Source organism: Crotalus tigris, unplaced genomic scaffold, assembly GCF_016545835.1.
Source record: "Crotalus tigris isolate CLP2741 ecotype Arizona unplaced genomic scaffold, ASM1654583v1 scf7180000017564.2150845, whole genome shotgun sequence".
Lineage (NCBI taxonomy): Eukaryota > Metazoa > Chordata > Lepidosauria > Squamata > Viperidae > Crotalus > Crotalus tigris.
This window is the reverse complement of record NW_024096475.1, coordinates 1,117,310-1,135,598: the sequence shown is the minus strand read 5'-3', so window position 1 is coordinate 1,135,598 and position 18,289 is coordinate 1,117,310. Positions and strand designations below refer to the sequence as shown.

The 18,289-nt window shown below is 38.5% G+C and overlaps 1 protein-coding gene across 10 annotated transcripts in view; it reads left to right on the top strand.

The window, feature by feature from the left end:
• The window catches only part of PHACTR1 (phosphatase and actin regulator 1), a 253,304-nt gene extending 238,293 nt beyond the window's left edge, over positions 1–15,011 (top strand). For 8 of the 10 annotated variants that reach the window (XM_039349332.1, XM_039349306.1, XM_039349322.1 and 5 more), the window contains 5 exons: positions 679–734; positions 4,158–4,219; positions 9,814–9,954; positions 10,869–10,945; positions 11,561–15,011. In XM_039349332.1, coding sequence (XP_039205266.1) covers positions 679–734; positions 4,158–4,219; positions 9,814–9,954; positions 10,869–10,945; positions 11,561–11,576 — 352 coding nt within the window. In that variant the 3' untranslated portion in view covers positions 11,577–15,011. Of the gene's footprint in view, positions 1–678; positions 743–4,157; positions 4,220–9,813; positions 9,955–10,868; positions 10,946–11,560 lie in introns of those variants that run through there. The other 2 variants (XR_005557421.1, XM_039349362.1) reach the window with 2 other exon arrangements.
• Positions 15,012–18,289: the final 3,278 nt, after the last annotated feature.

Sequence of the window (18,289 nt, the reverse complement as noted above, 5' to 3'; positions counted from 1 at the left end):
TGTTCAATTTTTAAAATTTGATTTTTATTTAACAGATTGAAAAGGCCATGTTGGATTGGCAGGCTGAAATCCTTGCACAAGGTGACCACAATTGCTCGCAGCAGAAAGCTTTCTGTGTTTCCTTTAAGGCAGCCACCCATAAGCTGATGCCCTTCATATTGGCTGGAGATCATCTCATATCACCTTCTATCTTCCTCCAGGTTTTATTCCAGAATCTGAAGATAGGTTTTTAGATGGAAAGCCCAATCTGAGGAACAAAAGAAAAAATCCTGATCTCAGCATAGTTACCATGCCTGGTAGTTTCCTTAGATTGCTTTGATCTCTACACAGTTTGGAGGGTCATACAAAAAAAAAAACCCCCACAGAACAGATGTCACACTCATGACGGTCAGGAAGCTAGCATAGAAGGAAGGAAATTAAGTAAAAGAAATCTGCCTCATCTAACTCTCCACTGGTTAGCCTGAAGGGGTAATGCCTAATATGACACAACACGTTCGGTTTCCCCTTGGTTGGCAATAAAGGAAAATACAAGTGTTATGTTTTGCTCAGTAATATCTGTATCTGAACATTGTCATTTCCTGAGCTCTCCCATTATCTGTTGAAGAGTGACTCTGGCAAATATTCACAGGCTGGAGGTCCTGATATGGTGAAAAAATTGAAATTTGGCTTTTTCTACAGGCGACTGAGCCAGAGACCGACTGCTGAAGAATTAGAGCAGAGGAATATTCTCAAACGTAAGTAGCTTCGAACTTAAATTTAAATCAAGGAAAAACCATAGAGTGTAAGTATGCCCTAGGGCAGTATTTCTCAACCTTGCCGTCTTTAAGATGTGGGGACTTCAACTCCCAGAATGCTGGCTGGGGAATTCTGGAAATGGGAATCCACACATATGAAAAGTTTCCAAGATTGAGAAACATTGCTTTAGCTTCTGGGGCGGTTCTTCTCAACCTGTGGTCTGCGGACCCCTAGGAGGCCGAGATGTCTTCACCGGGTATCCATGAAGGCTTGAAGAAATGTTATGATTTAAATCATGAGTTAAGTCTTGAGGGTACGTGGCCATGGTGCGTGGCCACAAAAGTATTTAAAGGGGGTCCGTGGTGAAGAAAAGATTGGGAACCACTGCTCTATGGGACCCATCCAAGATGGAGATTCCATTCTTACCTGTCTGAGCCAGGCTTACATTATACTCTTGCCCTTTTGTTATTATCCAAAAAGTGATAGCTTGTAAAGACATATTTATGTTTTGGTGGTTTAACCTAAAGTTGAAATGAGAGCAAAGTGAGGTCAGCCCAAGATATTAAAATAAAGGACCACCCTTTCCTCTTTTTCTTTTACCAAAATATCCTATACAGATTTATTCAGAAATATTCCCCACTGATCTCAGTGTGTTTGCATCTATAATACTGTGTATAGATTACTGTGTATAGATAGCCTAATCTATGCCTGTTGAAAAAAGATCCAGTAAAATGCACATGAGCTAATCCTAGATAAAGATGTACAGCCTTGGCCAAATATCTAAGAGCAGTATGCAAGTCATTCTTACAGAAATATATAACTACATTTCCATGCCACATTTTTTTTTAACAGAAAAGCCTCCCCCCCCCCCGCAATACTAAAGTTTTGTTGTGTAAACTAAATTAATGATATCTCATCCTCAGCAAAAAATCATACTGGCACAAATATATTTGACTTGAAAATAGTTTAAGACACTTAGCCATAAATAATTAAATAGAGAAAATAGTTTAATTAAACCCCTCTTGCTGTAGGACATGAATCTTAAGCAAAGCAACGTGAACATAAATTCCAGGGAAATGACTAGTATTTTCATGCAGTTAATAACTGAATGCTAGTAAGAATGTGTCTCAGCATGCATGCTTTTGAGAAGCAAGCCAGCTGTATATCTGTGTTTACTCCACTGTGATCAGGCTTGTAAATGCTCTTTTGATAATCACAAGCTAGAATCAGAAGGCCCTTCAGATAAACACATGTGTCTTTGTCACCTCAAGTCTTCACTACTGCAAAGGCCTTGAAAACCACTCAAAAGCTTCAGCTGGTCCATAACACAGAGACATGAACAGTGATGGGCAATGCCTCAGTGTGTCTGTGTGACACCTCTGCTCTGCAAGCTGTACCACTTCTGGGTGCAATTCATTACCTCTAAAACCCTACATGATGTAGGGTCAGTTGCTTGACTGCCTGTCTCTCTCCCATGGTTTCTGCCTGGCCAGGATGGGCCGGCAGAGTTGGAGTGCTCCAGGTCCCTTCAATTAAACAATGTCATCTATCAGGATCCAGGAAGCGTGATTTCTCTGTCACAGAGCCTGCTTGTGGAATGAGATCTCCTCAAAAGCCTGGAAGATCTGGCTGTTCTCCCAGATCTTGATTGCTGGGGGTCCCTTGCTGGATGTGTCCATTATTTTTGCTTTCTCAATGTTGATTGTGCCCAGAACCATCTTGTTTTGGAGGTTTTGTACTGCTTTTTTATGTCACTCTTTGCAGAGTCAGTTGGAATTAGGCAGTGTACAAACTAAATTAAATAAAAAAAATAATCATCTTGAGGCAAATGTCAAACTAAAAAAAACTGTTTGAGAGATTACAAACAGTGAGATCAAAGATGCATCTTTACATGTGACAGCTAGTCGCAATCCTTAATATCATTAGTATTATTATTTCAATTTATATAACCACCCTTCTCAATACATGACTCTAGTTCATAGTTGTCTGTGGAGATTCTCAGTCATTCAGGTTGTGGTTGTCCCAAAGGTGTTTTTCCAAAAGGCAACTGGACTTTTTTTCCCCTTGAAAAGATGTCACTTTCCGTCTAAGAAGCTTCTTCAGTTCAAAACTGAAAAAGCTTCTTGAGCAGTGGTTCTCAACCTTTTTAATGCCGCGACCCCCAACCGGTCGTAAGTCGAGAACTACTCAACCGGTCATAAGTCGAGGACTATTCAAGTGGTGCAGCACCATTTGCAGAATGGGACTTTTGGCGGGCTCAGCAGGGCAGAGACAGCCTGGACAATTCCTATTGGCTTTTGAAAGCCAATAGAATTAGACTCTATTCAAGAGAGTCTATTCTACTGGCTTTCAAAAGCCAATAGAATAAAAGGGAGTAGCACAGCTAAGGAAAAGGGGAAACAAATGGCGGACTGTGTTGTTTGGCGATCCCCGTGAAATGGTCGTTTGACCCCAAATGGGGTCCCAACCCACAGGTTGAGAACCACTGTTCTTGAGTGAGGAGCAAAATACCGTAAATGCCGGCGTATAAGACAACTTCCGCGAGCGCTGAAATCAGCACCAAAGATGGGGGTCGTCTTATACGCCGAGTCATCTTATACGCCGGAAATACTGGTAGTTTCCGGCGTATAAGACGACGTTCTAGGAATGCGGCCCGGCTATAAAGACGGGAGTCGTCTTATACGCCGGGTCGCCTAATACGCTGGCATATACGGTACTTCAAGGGGGAAGAAAACTAAGAAAGTCCAGTTGCATTTTGGAAAAAACACATTTGGACTAGTTGGTGATTCTTTGCAGTTCCTTTTTGAAGCTTTTTGTGGCTCTTTCCATAACAAACCAAGCCTGCTGCAATCTTTCAATGATTATTTGGCTACAACAATGTATAATCACTTAGCTTGTAACTGCGTGTAACTGCGTATAATAAAATGTTGTCACAATGGGTCAAAGAAATATTGTAAATGAAATAATATGTTGAAACACATTTCTTAGAAAGTTGAAATTCCTGAGATATGCATGGGAGCTGTGTTACCTTTTTGCATAGGACCTGCAATATCTTTCTAGAGAGTCTAAAATTTCCAGAAGCATTCTAGAAACTCTTCCCTATTGTCATGATTATTCTCTATACTTTTATCTGTAGCTGGTAAATCTTGAAGTGCAAAGATTGTTGATATCTTGGCATGATTGCTGTCATAAAGTCATATTAATAAATCAAATGCATGCTAACATATATCAATGTATTTATTTTAATCATTTATATAGCCGTCCATCTTATAACCAACTCTGGGTGGCTCCTAATTAGAGAATAAGAATTTGGGTTTAAGACGTACAGAATTTTATATCTAAATGAGCAAGGAGCACTCATCACCCGTTGGCATTTTTTTAAAAAATGCATGCAAGTTTAGAATTTTGTCAATCTTTTCTAGCACGGAATGAGCAAGAGGAACAGGAAGAAAAACGAGAGATCAAGAGAAGATTAACCCGCAAGGTGAGAAATTCCTTTGTTTTGTCCTTCAGTGGCAACCTTGAAGCTTTGAAGCGGATGTGAAGTTCTTTACCATCTTCAGCTTTGATGTGTTTGTTTCCTGAAAAGCATATTTTCCAAACACTTTATTCCTTAGAAGGCATCCTTGAAGCATTTTCCCTTGATACAGCTTTGCAGTCCTAAATGTAGATAGAGAAACCAGCAGAGGATGCAGACATGTATGCACAAAGCCATGAGGAATTCAATAAACTGCTCGGAGCTGCAAAAAAATTGAAGAAAGGTTTTCAAACACTCGAGATGTTACCAATTACATACTGGGCTTGGTAGATCAATTTCCACGAATACAATCCTCTCTTGGGTTTTTGTTTTAATAAGTTCATGCAATGGTGGGTCCCCTAAAATTGTTTTCTTTTAATAGGCATACAGTACATGTGCTTAAATCCAGGATAACACATGATCTTTGCTATTTCTTAGATAGTAAAAACCATGAATAAGGGAAAGCTAGCGGGTTTGTTTTTTTTTAAATAAAAGCACTCAATAGTAGCCTAATTTTGTTTTTTATTGAATTCTTCTATATAATGCTGATCATGTAGTAAATTGAAGAATAAGCGTGTAAGGAAAGGAAGTCTGATTATTTGAGACATTTGAATTGAATGGAAATAAATCATTTGAGAAGATGATTCATTTTTGGAACACACACACAAACATACACACACATACATACCTGAATCACTAGTGAAAAAAGAACAGAACAGAAAACTTTTTGATATATGAAAAAGATACAAATTACAAGTTTAACTCACAGTCATGCGTATGTGTTGCAATTTTCATTGGAATTATAAATAAGGCTTTGCAGCACTTTGCAGCTCATTCTAAAAAGGCACTTCATATTAGATAGGGATAAGAATGTGAGAAAGTTCCTATCTTCAACTCTTTAAAGCAGATGCATCTTTTCCCTGGATTATACTAACCAGATCTCAGCTCTGGTTGAAGATACTCTGGGATATGGTATTCCGAGCGATCTTCTTCAAAAGGCATCATGGAGCTAACTCTGTCTTTTAAACATAGAATCATTGATTGGACAGTGACTAATCCAAAATACAATCTAAATCTCCAGTAAAATTCCACCCAAAATGGGTGGAAATTAATAATGAATGATTGCTCAATAAATACTGTATGTCTGACACCCAAACTCAAAAGGGATGAAAAGATAATCCAGATATATACCCTTTGTTCAGGAACAGTCTGTCTTCTCTTCATTGTTTTGTATGATTCGTACCAAGTGTGCTATGAATACATTATAGAAAAGTGTTTATTGTATAAACAACTTTATAACTGAGGTTTAGGTAGAGTCTATTGACTGTTCTCTGTTGCACTTCTCAAGGGTCCAGACAGGGAAAAATCTATCCCAACACTGGGTGACTTTCATGAATTGTATTGAATGAATATGCACGGTGTGTCAAAATATCAAGAACAAAATATTCAGTTTGACTCTTCTGTTTAGGAGAAGGCTAAGGAAAATTAAAAATGAAGTCATAATGTTTGATTTTTTTTTAACCAATACTGGCTTGATTAATTGTAATATTAGATTAGCCATTCACCAATCTGGACAGAGATACTAATAGATAAGCTGGCTATTCCAAATATTTTACCAAACAAAAGAATATACTCGTTAGTTTTCTTTTTTTAAAAAAAATGAGAAAGTATATATGATAATCATTTTTATTTAAACTCTAGTCTGTGAAAGCCATCAAATTTAACTTTTGCATTTACCTCTGTAACCAGCCTGTACCACGACAACAGCTCTCTTCCCTCCCATTTAGAAAACCAAGCAATAGAAAGAAATCAGTTGAAGGCCAGCACATTTTCTTTGCTTCCCTCATATTGGTTCAAGTCAGCAGGGAATGTTAGAAATAAAGGGATCCTAAGAGTGGTGTGATTAGCCAGAGGATAGAAAGATTAGGTGACAATACAGAAATAGATGTTACATTTGATTGACTTGTATTTCTTATGGAAAGGGAATAGAATTTGGAGTTTGTCAGAATAAGGATCCCAGATATATTCCTTTGTCAGAATAAGGATCTTCTCAGACCCAGGCCCAGATCTGAGCCCTTGCCATCATGTCTTAATATAAATAGAATGGAGGGTGGTTGTTTTGTTTTGTTGTTTTTCCTGTATTTTAAATTATCTGATGACTGATTCCTACACTGTGCAGATACAACCCAGCGGAAAGTTAGAGCACTACAGATATGGCCATAGCACACTGACTGCCCTTAATGTACCTTTCTATGCATAATATTTTCCCTATGAATGTTATTTTATATTTGGGTCTACTCTGAAGTATAAGGAAATAGGACCTTATTGAATATTGGCTTCTCAAGTAATAGGAATGTTTGAAGTAAATATCTGCTTATATTTACTTGAAAAGCAGCCTTCTTTGGTGTTCACATATAACAGCCAGCCAATAATTGTACTAGGATGCGCCAGTTATAAGCTGAGCGTTGGTAAAGCCAGGTCTATCAACCTATCTGCATGGCTCTAGATTTGATAGAAAGGCAAGGGTGACACAAGATGCTGCAGAGCAAATTTTCATGGATTGCATGGAGTGAACATGCAAGATGTGTCATTATTTTATGTACGTTGAAAGTGGGAAAAGAATGGCATTTTAACATGAACAAAGAGAGCACAAATCAAATTCAGCTCTGCATATTTGTGCTGATAGTCCTATCCTTGATATTTAAAATGAGCTTTCAGGGGATTGTTGTTTTATTTATTCAGCTTAGGAACAGATGGAAAATAAATAATCATTTGGTGGCTACCATAGTGGCAACAACAATAAAAATGCAGACTTTGATGCATACACTTCAAAGTTAGTCAACACTATGAGAAGGAAATCCCTTTATAACAAGTAAGTCTACCACCCAGAGCAAATTTTCATGTGCTTTTTACTTTTATCTTTTGTAGAAGTACAAAGTTTTTTTTAGTGTGTTTTCCAAAAAAAGGTCAGGTTTTCTTTGGGGACGTAAAACTCAACGTTTTCTTGGGATCAACAAGTGTGTGTATGTCTGCATGCATGCGTGTGTGTGTTTGTGTGTGTGTGAGAGAGAGAGAGAGAGAGAAAATGAAAGAGAGACAGAGAGAGATCTGAGCATATCAAAAAGCAGTCCATAGTTCTGTGCTTCTCTTCCATGTATCCTTCTATCAAGACATTCTAGAGAGATCTAGCTGGAAAATATTTTTATTTGAAAACTCTTTTTTTATAACAAGTAGCTTCAACTTGTTATTTGTTAGGGGGGATAGCATGTCAATTATTTTCTCAATGTCTATGGAAATTCTCAGTCATCCAAGTCATGGTTGTCCCAAAGAAGAAGCTTCTTGGATGAGAAGCGAAAAGTCTTAAAAAACAACAAGAAGAAGAAAGTCCAGTTGCCTCTTGAAAAAGCACCTTGGGACAACTACTTTCTCACTAAGCCTACTGATCTTGAGTTGCTGAATGACAAGTAGGTCTAAACCTGTTAGCCCCAATGAGTAGATCAGTCCATGAAACCAAGTCTATATTAAGATTAAAACTACTTTTATTAAGATTGGGTGTAGTAAGAGAATCTTGCAAGTCTGATTATAGTTTACCATCTCCCCTTTTATATTAATGTGAATTAGAGAGGTCTGAAACATTTTTGCATTGCATTGTTTGGACTTAGGCAATGTTTCTCTCCTTATTGATTTGGCAACGGATCTCCTCTTTCTCCAACAAGGTCATCCTCTTTACTCTCTACATCAGCTATGCTCAAGAATTCTCAGGCTGGAAGTTCACAGTAGTGCACAATCAGCCCAATACATTCCAGCATTCCAGACAGCTGCATTTTGTCAGCAGACTGCTCCATCTACGGCTAGTAGCAGTAGATCCATTTGAGGCAGAGGTCATTCCGCATGTACACTGAGAGCTTATGCACCGGAGACAAATTCCTTGTGTGTCCAACCACACTTGGCTAATAAAGAATTCTATTCTATTCTATTCTATTCTATTCTATTCTATTCTATTCTATTCTATTCTATTCTATTCTAATTCCTCATCTCTAACCCAGTGTGTATTCCACCTTCTCTTGGTATATTTTACTTTGAATCCCTAACATTGCTGGAATTGTTGTAAGATTGATGGTCTGGTTATAAGACTCACTTGTGGTGAGATGGGTGGTAAACAAATTTAATAAATAAATAAGACTGCAGACCTGGGCAGTTTTTCTGTAGCCTGTGGGGACATTATATTTTCCAAAGGAGGGCTGTCTCACCTCATTTATAATTCTCCTACCACCTGTGTTCAATATCAGTGTTTCTGATTACGACTCTATAGCATTTGAAAAAAAATCATCTTTCTTCATTCCTCCAGAGATTTCCTCTGTTGTTCGTGGAGCTTCCAATATCCTGATGTTGCACCTGCATTCTTTAATCTGATTTTCCTTCACTGTCCCTTTCCACATTCAGAAGGGCATCTCTAATGGCTGTTTAAAACCTGAGTCCCTTAAATGAGCCAATCAAAAGGGCTTCTGCACACAAGTTTTAACTGCCATGTTACAGTGACAGTGGAGATACTGTACTATATATTTACCATTGATTTCTTTTTTCTTCAACACCATCCCTTGCAGACCAGCAGATGGTCTGGATAGCTTTATTGTCTTTGATTTGGAATTGTCCCAAGTTTTCCAATCCGTATTGTGTTTTCATCACCAGAGCAAAAAGTAAAGATGAATAGCTTTTGGATTGATAACACAAAGAATATTCCAGCTGAAAGGACCTGCCTCTTTTGATAGTCTGTTGGAGAAACAGGGAGAAACAGTGAACAAGAAGAGGAAAAGAATCTGAATAAGTCTAAAAGAGGGAAGATATACGGAGGGCAGTTTTGCTCAGAAAAGGAATAGAAAGGTAGATTATTTTATAAGAGTTTTTAAATCAGGCTATTGACTACATGTAATCCTGGGGCTCACACCCCCTTATCTGAGGTTGTGTCTTCTTGATCCCACTTTCCATGATATATGTTTTGGTCTAATATTCAAACAGCAAATAATAGTTCCTAGGCAACACAGGCAGTCCTCAACTCACAACCATTCATATAGTGACTATTCAAAGTTACAACAGTACTGAAAAAAATGACTTGTGACCGGTTTTACACTTATGACTATTGCAGCATCCCCCTGGTCACGTGATTTAAATTCTGACACTTGGCAACTGGCATGTATTTATGACAGTTGCATTGCATTGTTCTGGGGTCATGTGATCACCACGAGTAACCTTCCCAGCTGGCTTCTGACAATCAAAGTCAATGGCAAGTCAGATTCACTTAACGTCTGCATCATTTACTTAATCACGGCAGTGACTCACTTTTAACAACTGTGCTAAAATAAGGCCCAGCTCACTTAGCAGCTGTCTCCCTTAGCAATGGAAATTTTGGGCTCGGTAATGGTCGTAAGTCGAGGACCCCTGTAAAATTAAGTAGAAAATAAAGCAGCCTTTCCTTTTGAGCTCTTTTGTTTCAGACATTTGGAACTGGCTTTTGGGAAGAATGACGTTTTGGGGATTCTCTTTCTATTTTGCTCTTGCTACAGCTAAGTCAAAGGCCTACAGTGGAAGAGCTGAGAGAGAGGAAGATCCTCATCCGTTTTAGTGATTACGTAGAAGTGGCTGATGCTCAGGACTATGACAGACGGGCAGATAAACCATGGACAAGGCTAACAGCAGCTGACAAGGTAAGTAGGACAAGCCTCAGAGACAGCCAGGAGGCTGAAGAAACATCTAAGATATTTTTGGAGAGGACCAGTAACCAGAGGATGTAGTTACATTTATTTTCTGTAGCAGTGACTACAGCACCATCCTTGCCAGCTGCAAGTTCATAATGTAATGGTTCCGACAGACAGAGATAAATAAAGCAGAACTCCGAGGCTTGCAAGTTTCTCAAAGAACATGTTTATTGATACAAAGTATCAGCACATCAAAAGTGAAACCAAGTCTGAATAGACATGTAACAATCCCCAATACAAAGTTAAGAAATCCCATCCCTAAAGCTATGCAAGCTACTATGTTCCCCAAAACATCTTCTTGTCAGGTTTTTCACGAAAAGCCCAGCCTGCAGTCCCGGGAGCAGTCGATGACCTTGGTTCCCACAGGAAAAAATCTGTTTAGTCTAGTGAAGCACCTGGTATACCCCCCTCCCTCTATGCTATGAGTCAACCGAAAATGAGTAGGGAAAATGAGTGTTGCTGCAGCCATTGGCTGCAGCAACACTCATTTTCAAAGTTGATAGAGACCTTCCCCAGAGGAGACAGAATTGTGTGGTGTTTTTTTCCTCTCCTCTCTTTTTAACCAGCTTATTTTGTTCTTTTTAGTCCCAGCTTTTTAGTTTTACTTCAGTTATTTTTGCTATCATGCATTTCCATAATTATTCTAGGTGCTTCCACACAAGCTTTTATTCTTACGATAACATTTCCTCATTTATTGACATGTATAGGAGTATGGTGGGTGTCTTTTCCATGTGAAAGGTTCCTGTGGTTTTCCTGTGGAACAGTGACACCTCCTTAGCAGCAGAATATGACTGCTCCTCACCCAATTTATTCACCTATTTCTTTTCCGCTGGGCTAATCACTTATTTTTTTGTCACACGCAGGCAGCAATTCGCAAAGAACTAAATGAATTTAAAAGCACTGAAATGGAAGTTCATGAATTAAGCAGGCATTTAACAAGGTAAGCTAACACCCTTTTAAACAAAAGTTCTTACAAACCATCCAAGCTTGAAGCTATTCCTATATCTTATTTATTTATCTTGTTTGTTAGATTTTTCTCCTGCTCAAGGCAGCATGGGTAGCAGTTTTTTCCTCCAATCTTATTCCCATTGCAACAACCTCTGAGAAAGGCTAGGCTGAGTTTTGCAGACACAGACAGATTCAGAATCACCCAGGGTATTGTCGTGGCTGAGGGTACCACAATTCCCTAGCCCAGGGTAGGCAACCTTGGCTCTTTTATGACTCGTGGACTTCAACTCCCAGAATTCCTGAGCCAGCATGGCTGACTCAGGAATTCTGGGAGTTGAAGTCCACGAGTCATAAAAGAGCCAAGGTTGCCTACCCCTGCCCTAACCAACATGGTTGGCTGAGGAGTTGAAGTTCACAAGTCTTAAAGTTGCCAAGTTTGGAGAGCCTGACTTAAAGCACTATAGTAAATAAAGCCCCCTTTTTAAAATTACTACAAGTCAGATTTTGTTTGTTTGGTTTTGTCACTTTGATTCTTCTGAGTATAGGTGCTAATGCTGGTAATAATAAATCTCATTTGTCTGAGTTTTTTTTCTTCTTCACTTTTTAGGTTTCACAGACCATAAGAACTGAATGTGCTGCCATCTTGAGAACGTAACGGAAAAGAATCATAAGTGCTGATATCATTCCTTTCTCTGTTAGGTACAGTGGTAAATCTTTTGAACTGCCTTCCTAAAACCCATAAAAACATGCAGAAAATATGAATTTTCTCATCCTGGGAATAACTTACTCATACAATCTGTTGGCACAACATTCAGCAATGGAGACTATCTTGGCAAGAATCATGCCTGGAGTTGGCACTTATATTTTAAATGCTGCTGTGTGGAGTCCTCAAGCCATTCACAATAGTTGTCTTTCTTTGGATCCCGTCGGTCCTCTTTCATCTCTGAAGGAAGCTGGGGCCTTTGGTATTTGGCACTGACAGAAGCTCTGCTGGACACAAGCTCACTGTTCTGGAATAACATTTCTACCAAACATTTCGTTCTGTGTGGAGCACCTTAGGACGTGATGGGGGCGAGCTGGGGAACTAGAACCCACTCCAAAGGATCCATCTCTCTCTTTGACTCTCCCTGCCCCACCATCCCAGGAGGATCTTTGGCTGACTGGCGGATACTCTTTTGCTTTCTACAGGACCAAGAAGGATTCCTCACCATCCATTTCTCCCTTTCGAATGATTCTTTTGCTGCAATGTTTGGAAGAGTTCAAGATTTATGAACTTTTCATAACAAGCTTGTTTTCTACAGTGGAACATGTCACCCTGCCTTTTGCCCTGCTGACTCTTTCATGTTTCATATGGTCCTGTGTAGCAGTTTGATAGCCTAGCTTTGTCCTGGCATGGCCTGTCAGCTTTACATAGGTTCTTCCAATTCACTAATGTGCAAGACAGAAAAGACATGAGTTAAAGAGAACCATAAGGTTGACTTTATGTTGTATGCTTAGATGTTGATTTTTGTTTTCTTCTTTTAACAGGAGGGATTTCTATTCTACAAAATGTTCCTTGGCATAAATAACTAAATATGCTGTTGTGAATGGCTCAGTCTTAAATTGAGAACCAAAGCATTTGGCAAAAGGCTAGAGACGTATATTATTATTGTTATTATATTTTATAGTTTATTTTATTATATTATTTCATTTTTAAGGTATTGGTCTTTTATTAATAAGATTATCTTTGCACATTGGAAATAATTATGAACCCACTGTATCAAAACACTTTAGTGATGTCTACTAACATCTATATCTAGTTCAGATTAAACATATCTGATTATGCCTTTTAGCTAGAAACTTTACCAACTTGAATGTTTTGCCTATCCCAAACAAAACACTATAGATATAGCAGCTTTAAGGAGATGAAGTAATAGAGTACTTTGTTTTTAGATAAAAGTGCAAGTATTGCGGGGGTTTTAATGCAAAAAATAATAAAGAGATTACGACATCACTAATGGTCAGCAGATGAAATAGGTGGGCTTGTAGCTGGGTGAATTGCTAGGATTGTGGAGATGGGAGGATAGTAAAAAATGTTAATTCATTTGTCCGGTTTCCACACAGCAAATGTATGGCCGATAAGCTGTTTTTCATACCTTGAAAACTGTCATTTTAACATAGCCAGTTTTTATCTGTCATAGCTGAAATAATGGGGACCCACTTGCCCACCATACCAGCCTCTCAGTCCACTAACTCTTGAGTGAAGGTCCTCCCCATTGTTCAAAGTCTTATTCTTCCCACCATGGCTTGCCTTTTTCACTCTTCCCCTCTTGAGAAGAATAAGTTACATAACTGATCCCTGTCTGCACATCTGAAGTTCCAGGTGACTGTAACTCCACTTTGTTCACAATCCAGGTAGTTCCTGTTTCCTGCATCTTTACCTATGAGGAGTAAAAGACCAGGATCACAGGTGAGGTTCAGTTAAACTGCTAAAAAGCTCCTGCACAAGAATCTTCTCAATTAATGGTCAGCACTTGATTAAAGTTAGATAAGGGTCAATGGCACTTAAGGGGGAGGTGGACTTAATTCATTTGGATTATGTAGGGATTCTAGGCTGATCCCCCTTTTTGCTCTGCTCCAGGTACTGCCATTCCTTCTCTTACATCATCTTCTATAAAAATGAAAGCATTTTTGTCCATGCTGGAAGACACAAGGAATAGTAACTCCTTGATTCTTTCTAGGTAGGTAAATGAATGAAACCAAGAAATAGGGCATAACTAATGCATACAACGGAACCATATGGTGTATCTTACCAAAATGGAGGGTGTTTTTGCTTTCTGCATACAAATCTTCTCAGGTTTCTGTGTGCAAAATATTTTATTCCAATCCTTGCCACCCATACAAGCAAATCGTTGAATTGGGCAAAACTCTTTTGTCCATTTTCAAAAGATAGAAGTTAAATAACTGGTTATTCTCTGAAGTTCTTTGGTGAAAAATGGCTTACTTTTGAAGATTGAATAATGTTTTGGGGTTTTTTTGAGCACAGTCAGCTGTTTCTCCTACACAGTCAGTGAAACACTGAGTATACTCAATTACTATGCCAAATTTAACTCTTTTCCTCACCGAAATCTATGGGTATGGGCAAAAAATAAGCTATTGTTGTTGCCCTACTCTTTTATTCATTTCACCAGGGCTTAAGTAGGCTGTATTTTATTTAAATGGAGATAGGAAAAGTCTTTTTCCTAGCATATTCAGTTTATTTCTAAGCCTCTGTTGTTCACATGAAGATCTCACAAACATCTCCTTCATTGGTATCACAAGCATCCACTTTTCACTCCTGGGGGAACCATTCCCCCCCCCCCCTTAATCTCTATGAAAGAATGATTGTAAATCTTGCAAAAGGCACACAGGGTTGCAAGTTAGTCCCGCATCCAACTTGATTAGGCAGCTTTAATGGTTGCAGGATTAGAAATGGGAATTCCAGTTGCTCTCCAAGTTATTCTGAAACCAGTACATTTCCCAGGCTCTCTTCCTGTCAAACTTATGTACATAGTTTTGTCTTTGTATAGGAGTGAATGTGGTGACAGTCAAGACTGTGATCTTCCAGTATTGTAATTTAACAGAATATGGCTGTATGAAAAACGATAAAATGTAAATATCTAGAGAAAACACTAAAGTGAATCTCTGCATCTAGAGTTTCAATTTGTACATACTGAAACTGCATGGTATTTAAATTGTCTTGGATGTATGCAGTTTCTTTAAAAAAAAGTTTCAAAGAAAAAAATGCTCTGGTTTTCTTCCTTCTGTCTGTTACATGTTCAGAGATGCTCAGTAATCAAAAACTAAGCTGCAAAAAAGCAATACTTAGATCAGAGGATCAAACAAAGCTCTGTGGAAGTCCTTTGCAGAACTGCATCTTGTCCACCTACTGTAGGTTGAATGCAAAGGTGGGCACTGAGGACTAGATGTCATTAAAAGAGGATTAGATCAAATGGCCTCTTTTGAGTCCTGCAGGCTAAGGGGCTGTTACATACATTGTGTACATAATCCCAAGGAGAAAAACCCACTGACACAAAAAATGGAAAAAATATTTAAAAGACCTGTATGCTCCTTGTAACCTTCTTGAATAATCAGGGCTATATTTCATGTCTGGCAACTAGTGGTACTATTCCTTGTCAATATAAAGAATAGATGGTGTGTTTTTTTCTCTGCTTGCAAAGATTTTAAAGGAATAGTTTGGTAGTGGTTGTCTTCATTTCTGGTTTATGGATTCCCTGGAGGCCTTTTATGCTCCTGAAACAAAAAGTTTGATTAAATGCTAAATTATCCAAACAAAACAGCTATTTTCTTATTTTAAAAAAAACCCAACCTATTTGGTCATTGATTTTGGAGATTAAGCAATCCTATTTTGTTTTTTTTACATTTTAGATTTTTTTTTTCATTGTTTCCAGTTCTTCAGAAATCATAGTGTGGTTTCAGTTCACTGGGAAAAAACTGCAGTAATTATTTTGTCAAATCCTGCTAAGTCTTCTCCTTTAGTACTTTCTCTTAGCCCTGGCCAGTTATTGATTGAAAAATGTATCACTGAATTAATTACACTTCACAAAACAAGCCTTTCCATCCTTAAATCTTTGTATGCAAAACTGAGTGATGAGCTTTCCACTAGCATTCACATGGCAATATTTGACTTCTGAGCATTGTGAAAAACTTCTACGAGCTCTTTATACACTAATTTAAAATAGATTTGTTCAGGTGAAAACCTTTGCAGAACATTAAAAGAGAACAGTCTGCCTCTGAAGAAAGATTTGCATTGTACTAGTCTGGCACCTTATTTTTAAATAGCAATTTACGCTTGATACAGTGAGTAGTCTTGTACTGCTGTGGAAGAAAACAAGGTTCAAAGAAGGGATCAAGCCATTGTCAGAAACAATTTGTTGCTTGCACTGTCAATGTCACCTTAATCATAAAATAATCTGCATTTTAAGCATATGAATGGAAAGGCAATACATTTTCTATTTTCTATAATAAAAATGAATCCATTCTATTATGAATCGCTGGTGGCTGGAGGTCCTAAAACCTTTTCCAGATCATCTGTGGTGGTGCAGTGGTTAGAATGCAGTCTTGCAGGCTAATTCAGCTCACTGCCTGAAGTTCAATCCAGACTGGCTCAAAGTTAACTCAGCCTTCCATCCTTCTGAGGTCAGTAAAATGAGAACCCAGATTGTTGGATGCAATACGCTGACTCTGTAAACCGCTTAGAGAGGGCTGTAAAGTACTGTGAAGCGGTATTTAAGTCTAAGTCCTATTGCTATCTCTGGATATTCAAACTCCGATCCTATTTCCTCTGTTGGTTTAGCAGCTTGATAATTCCTGCTGCCACAGTCCATCTTCTGGGGTAGAATAAGGGATAATTACCTCATTTGATATACAACTCTTAGTCTTGGCATGAGAGGGAAAAAGCAGTCACTTCCAACGTTGCCCTTTATCAAAAGAAAAAGTTCAAATAATTTACATAATGCCATTTCCTTGCTGCATAGGGTAGAGCGATGGTGGCTGGAGGATTCAACCCTTCTTCTCCCTTTGAGAGACAAACCAATTCCACCAGAGATATATAGAATCAAACTTTATTAAAAACAGAAAATGTAAAATGTAAAGCTTATTTTGAAAATGTAGTGCGAAAAGGTAGACATTCAAGGTGGAGGGTAATTACAGAGCTGTCCAGATCATGCTCATTCAGCAGCTTACAAATTAGTTTAAGAAAGAGAAATATAAAAGAAAATACAATTCTCTAGAGAGACCAGAAGTTGGACGGTGAACTAATTCAAAGGAAACATTATGTAGTCAAAATCTCTGAAAAACAGACTGGACAGATTTCCAATTATTAAATTAATATAAAACAGAAGGAAAAAGTATATTCATGAAAACAGGATAAAGGATTAAATCCCAAATACACAATTTACAGGTACTCAATGTCTTAACCATTCAGCCAGTGACCATTCCAAGTAATGATGGCACTGAATGAATGGTGATTACAACCATCACTGGAGTTCCAGACATCCCAGCGCATTTGCAATCACACGGTCACGATCTGGATGCACACTGCAAAGATCTTCACCCAAAATGTTTAACTAGGTCAGATAAAGTCCTAGCAGATGCAGTGATATAATGCAGGGGTCCCCAATCCCTGGGCCACAGCATGCCAGCAACCAGGCGGCACAAACAAGCAAAGCCCCATCTGCGAGGTGCAGGCAGCACAAAAAACCACGCTCTCCGGTCTGCAAAAAAACCTTTCTCCACGGAACTGGTCCCTGGTGCCCAAAAGGTTGAGGACCTCTGATATAATGTTTAATTTTACCTTGATTTGTTTCATGCCTTAGCAATGTTGTGCAAACCCAGCCTACCTGATTAGCTTATAATTCAATGTAGTGTGCCAACCATGAAAAACACCCAAAGCATTTTAATTGGGCCTTTTTATAACACCAACAGCCATTGTCCCCTTCTTGTACATTGGCTGATTTGCACATAGTCTTTTTTTTTTTTTTTACAGAAACCGAGATGTGTTAAGAGGAACTTCTGCCAATTTATTGCATTTAGTTTAGGCAGAGATTGGACCTATTATACTAAGGGTAAGAGGTTGTGCTATTGAACTGCTATGGCCCACATACTCCCTTCTTCAAATCTAGAAGAATCTGCATGATAAAAAGGAGCATGTTCAGCTGAATACCTCAGTAAGTAGAGAATAAATAAGCACCATATTAAATTGACAACTTTACTTTCTAAATACTTTGCTTTTAGGTTTTCCATTTCCCAGTTAGCCTCTTCCCCAAAAGTATTTGTTACACATACAGGTGAAACTCAAAAAATTAGAATATCGTGCAAAAGTTCATTTATTTCAGTAATGCAACTTAAAAGATGAACCTAATATATAAAATAGACTCATTACATGCAAAGCAAGATAGTTCAAGCCGTGATGTGTCGTAAGTGAGATGATTATGGCTTACAGCTCATGAAAACCCCAAATCCACAATCTCAGAAAATTAGAATATTACATGCAATCAAAAAAACAAGGATTGTATATAGAACAATATCGGACCTCTGAAAAGTATAAGCATGCATATGTACTCAGTACTTGGTCTGGGCCCCTTTTGTAGCAATTACTGCCTCAATGCGGTGTGGCATGGAAGCTAATAGCCTGTGGCACTGCTGAGGTGTTATGGAAGACCAGGATGCTTCAATAGCGGCCTTCAGCTCTTCTGCATTGTTCGGTCTCATGTCTCTCATCTTTCTCTTGGCAATGCCCCATAGATTCTCTATGGGGTTCAGGTCAGGCGAGTTTGCTGGCCAATCAAGCACAGTA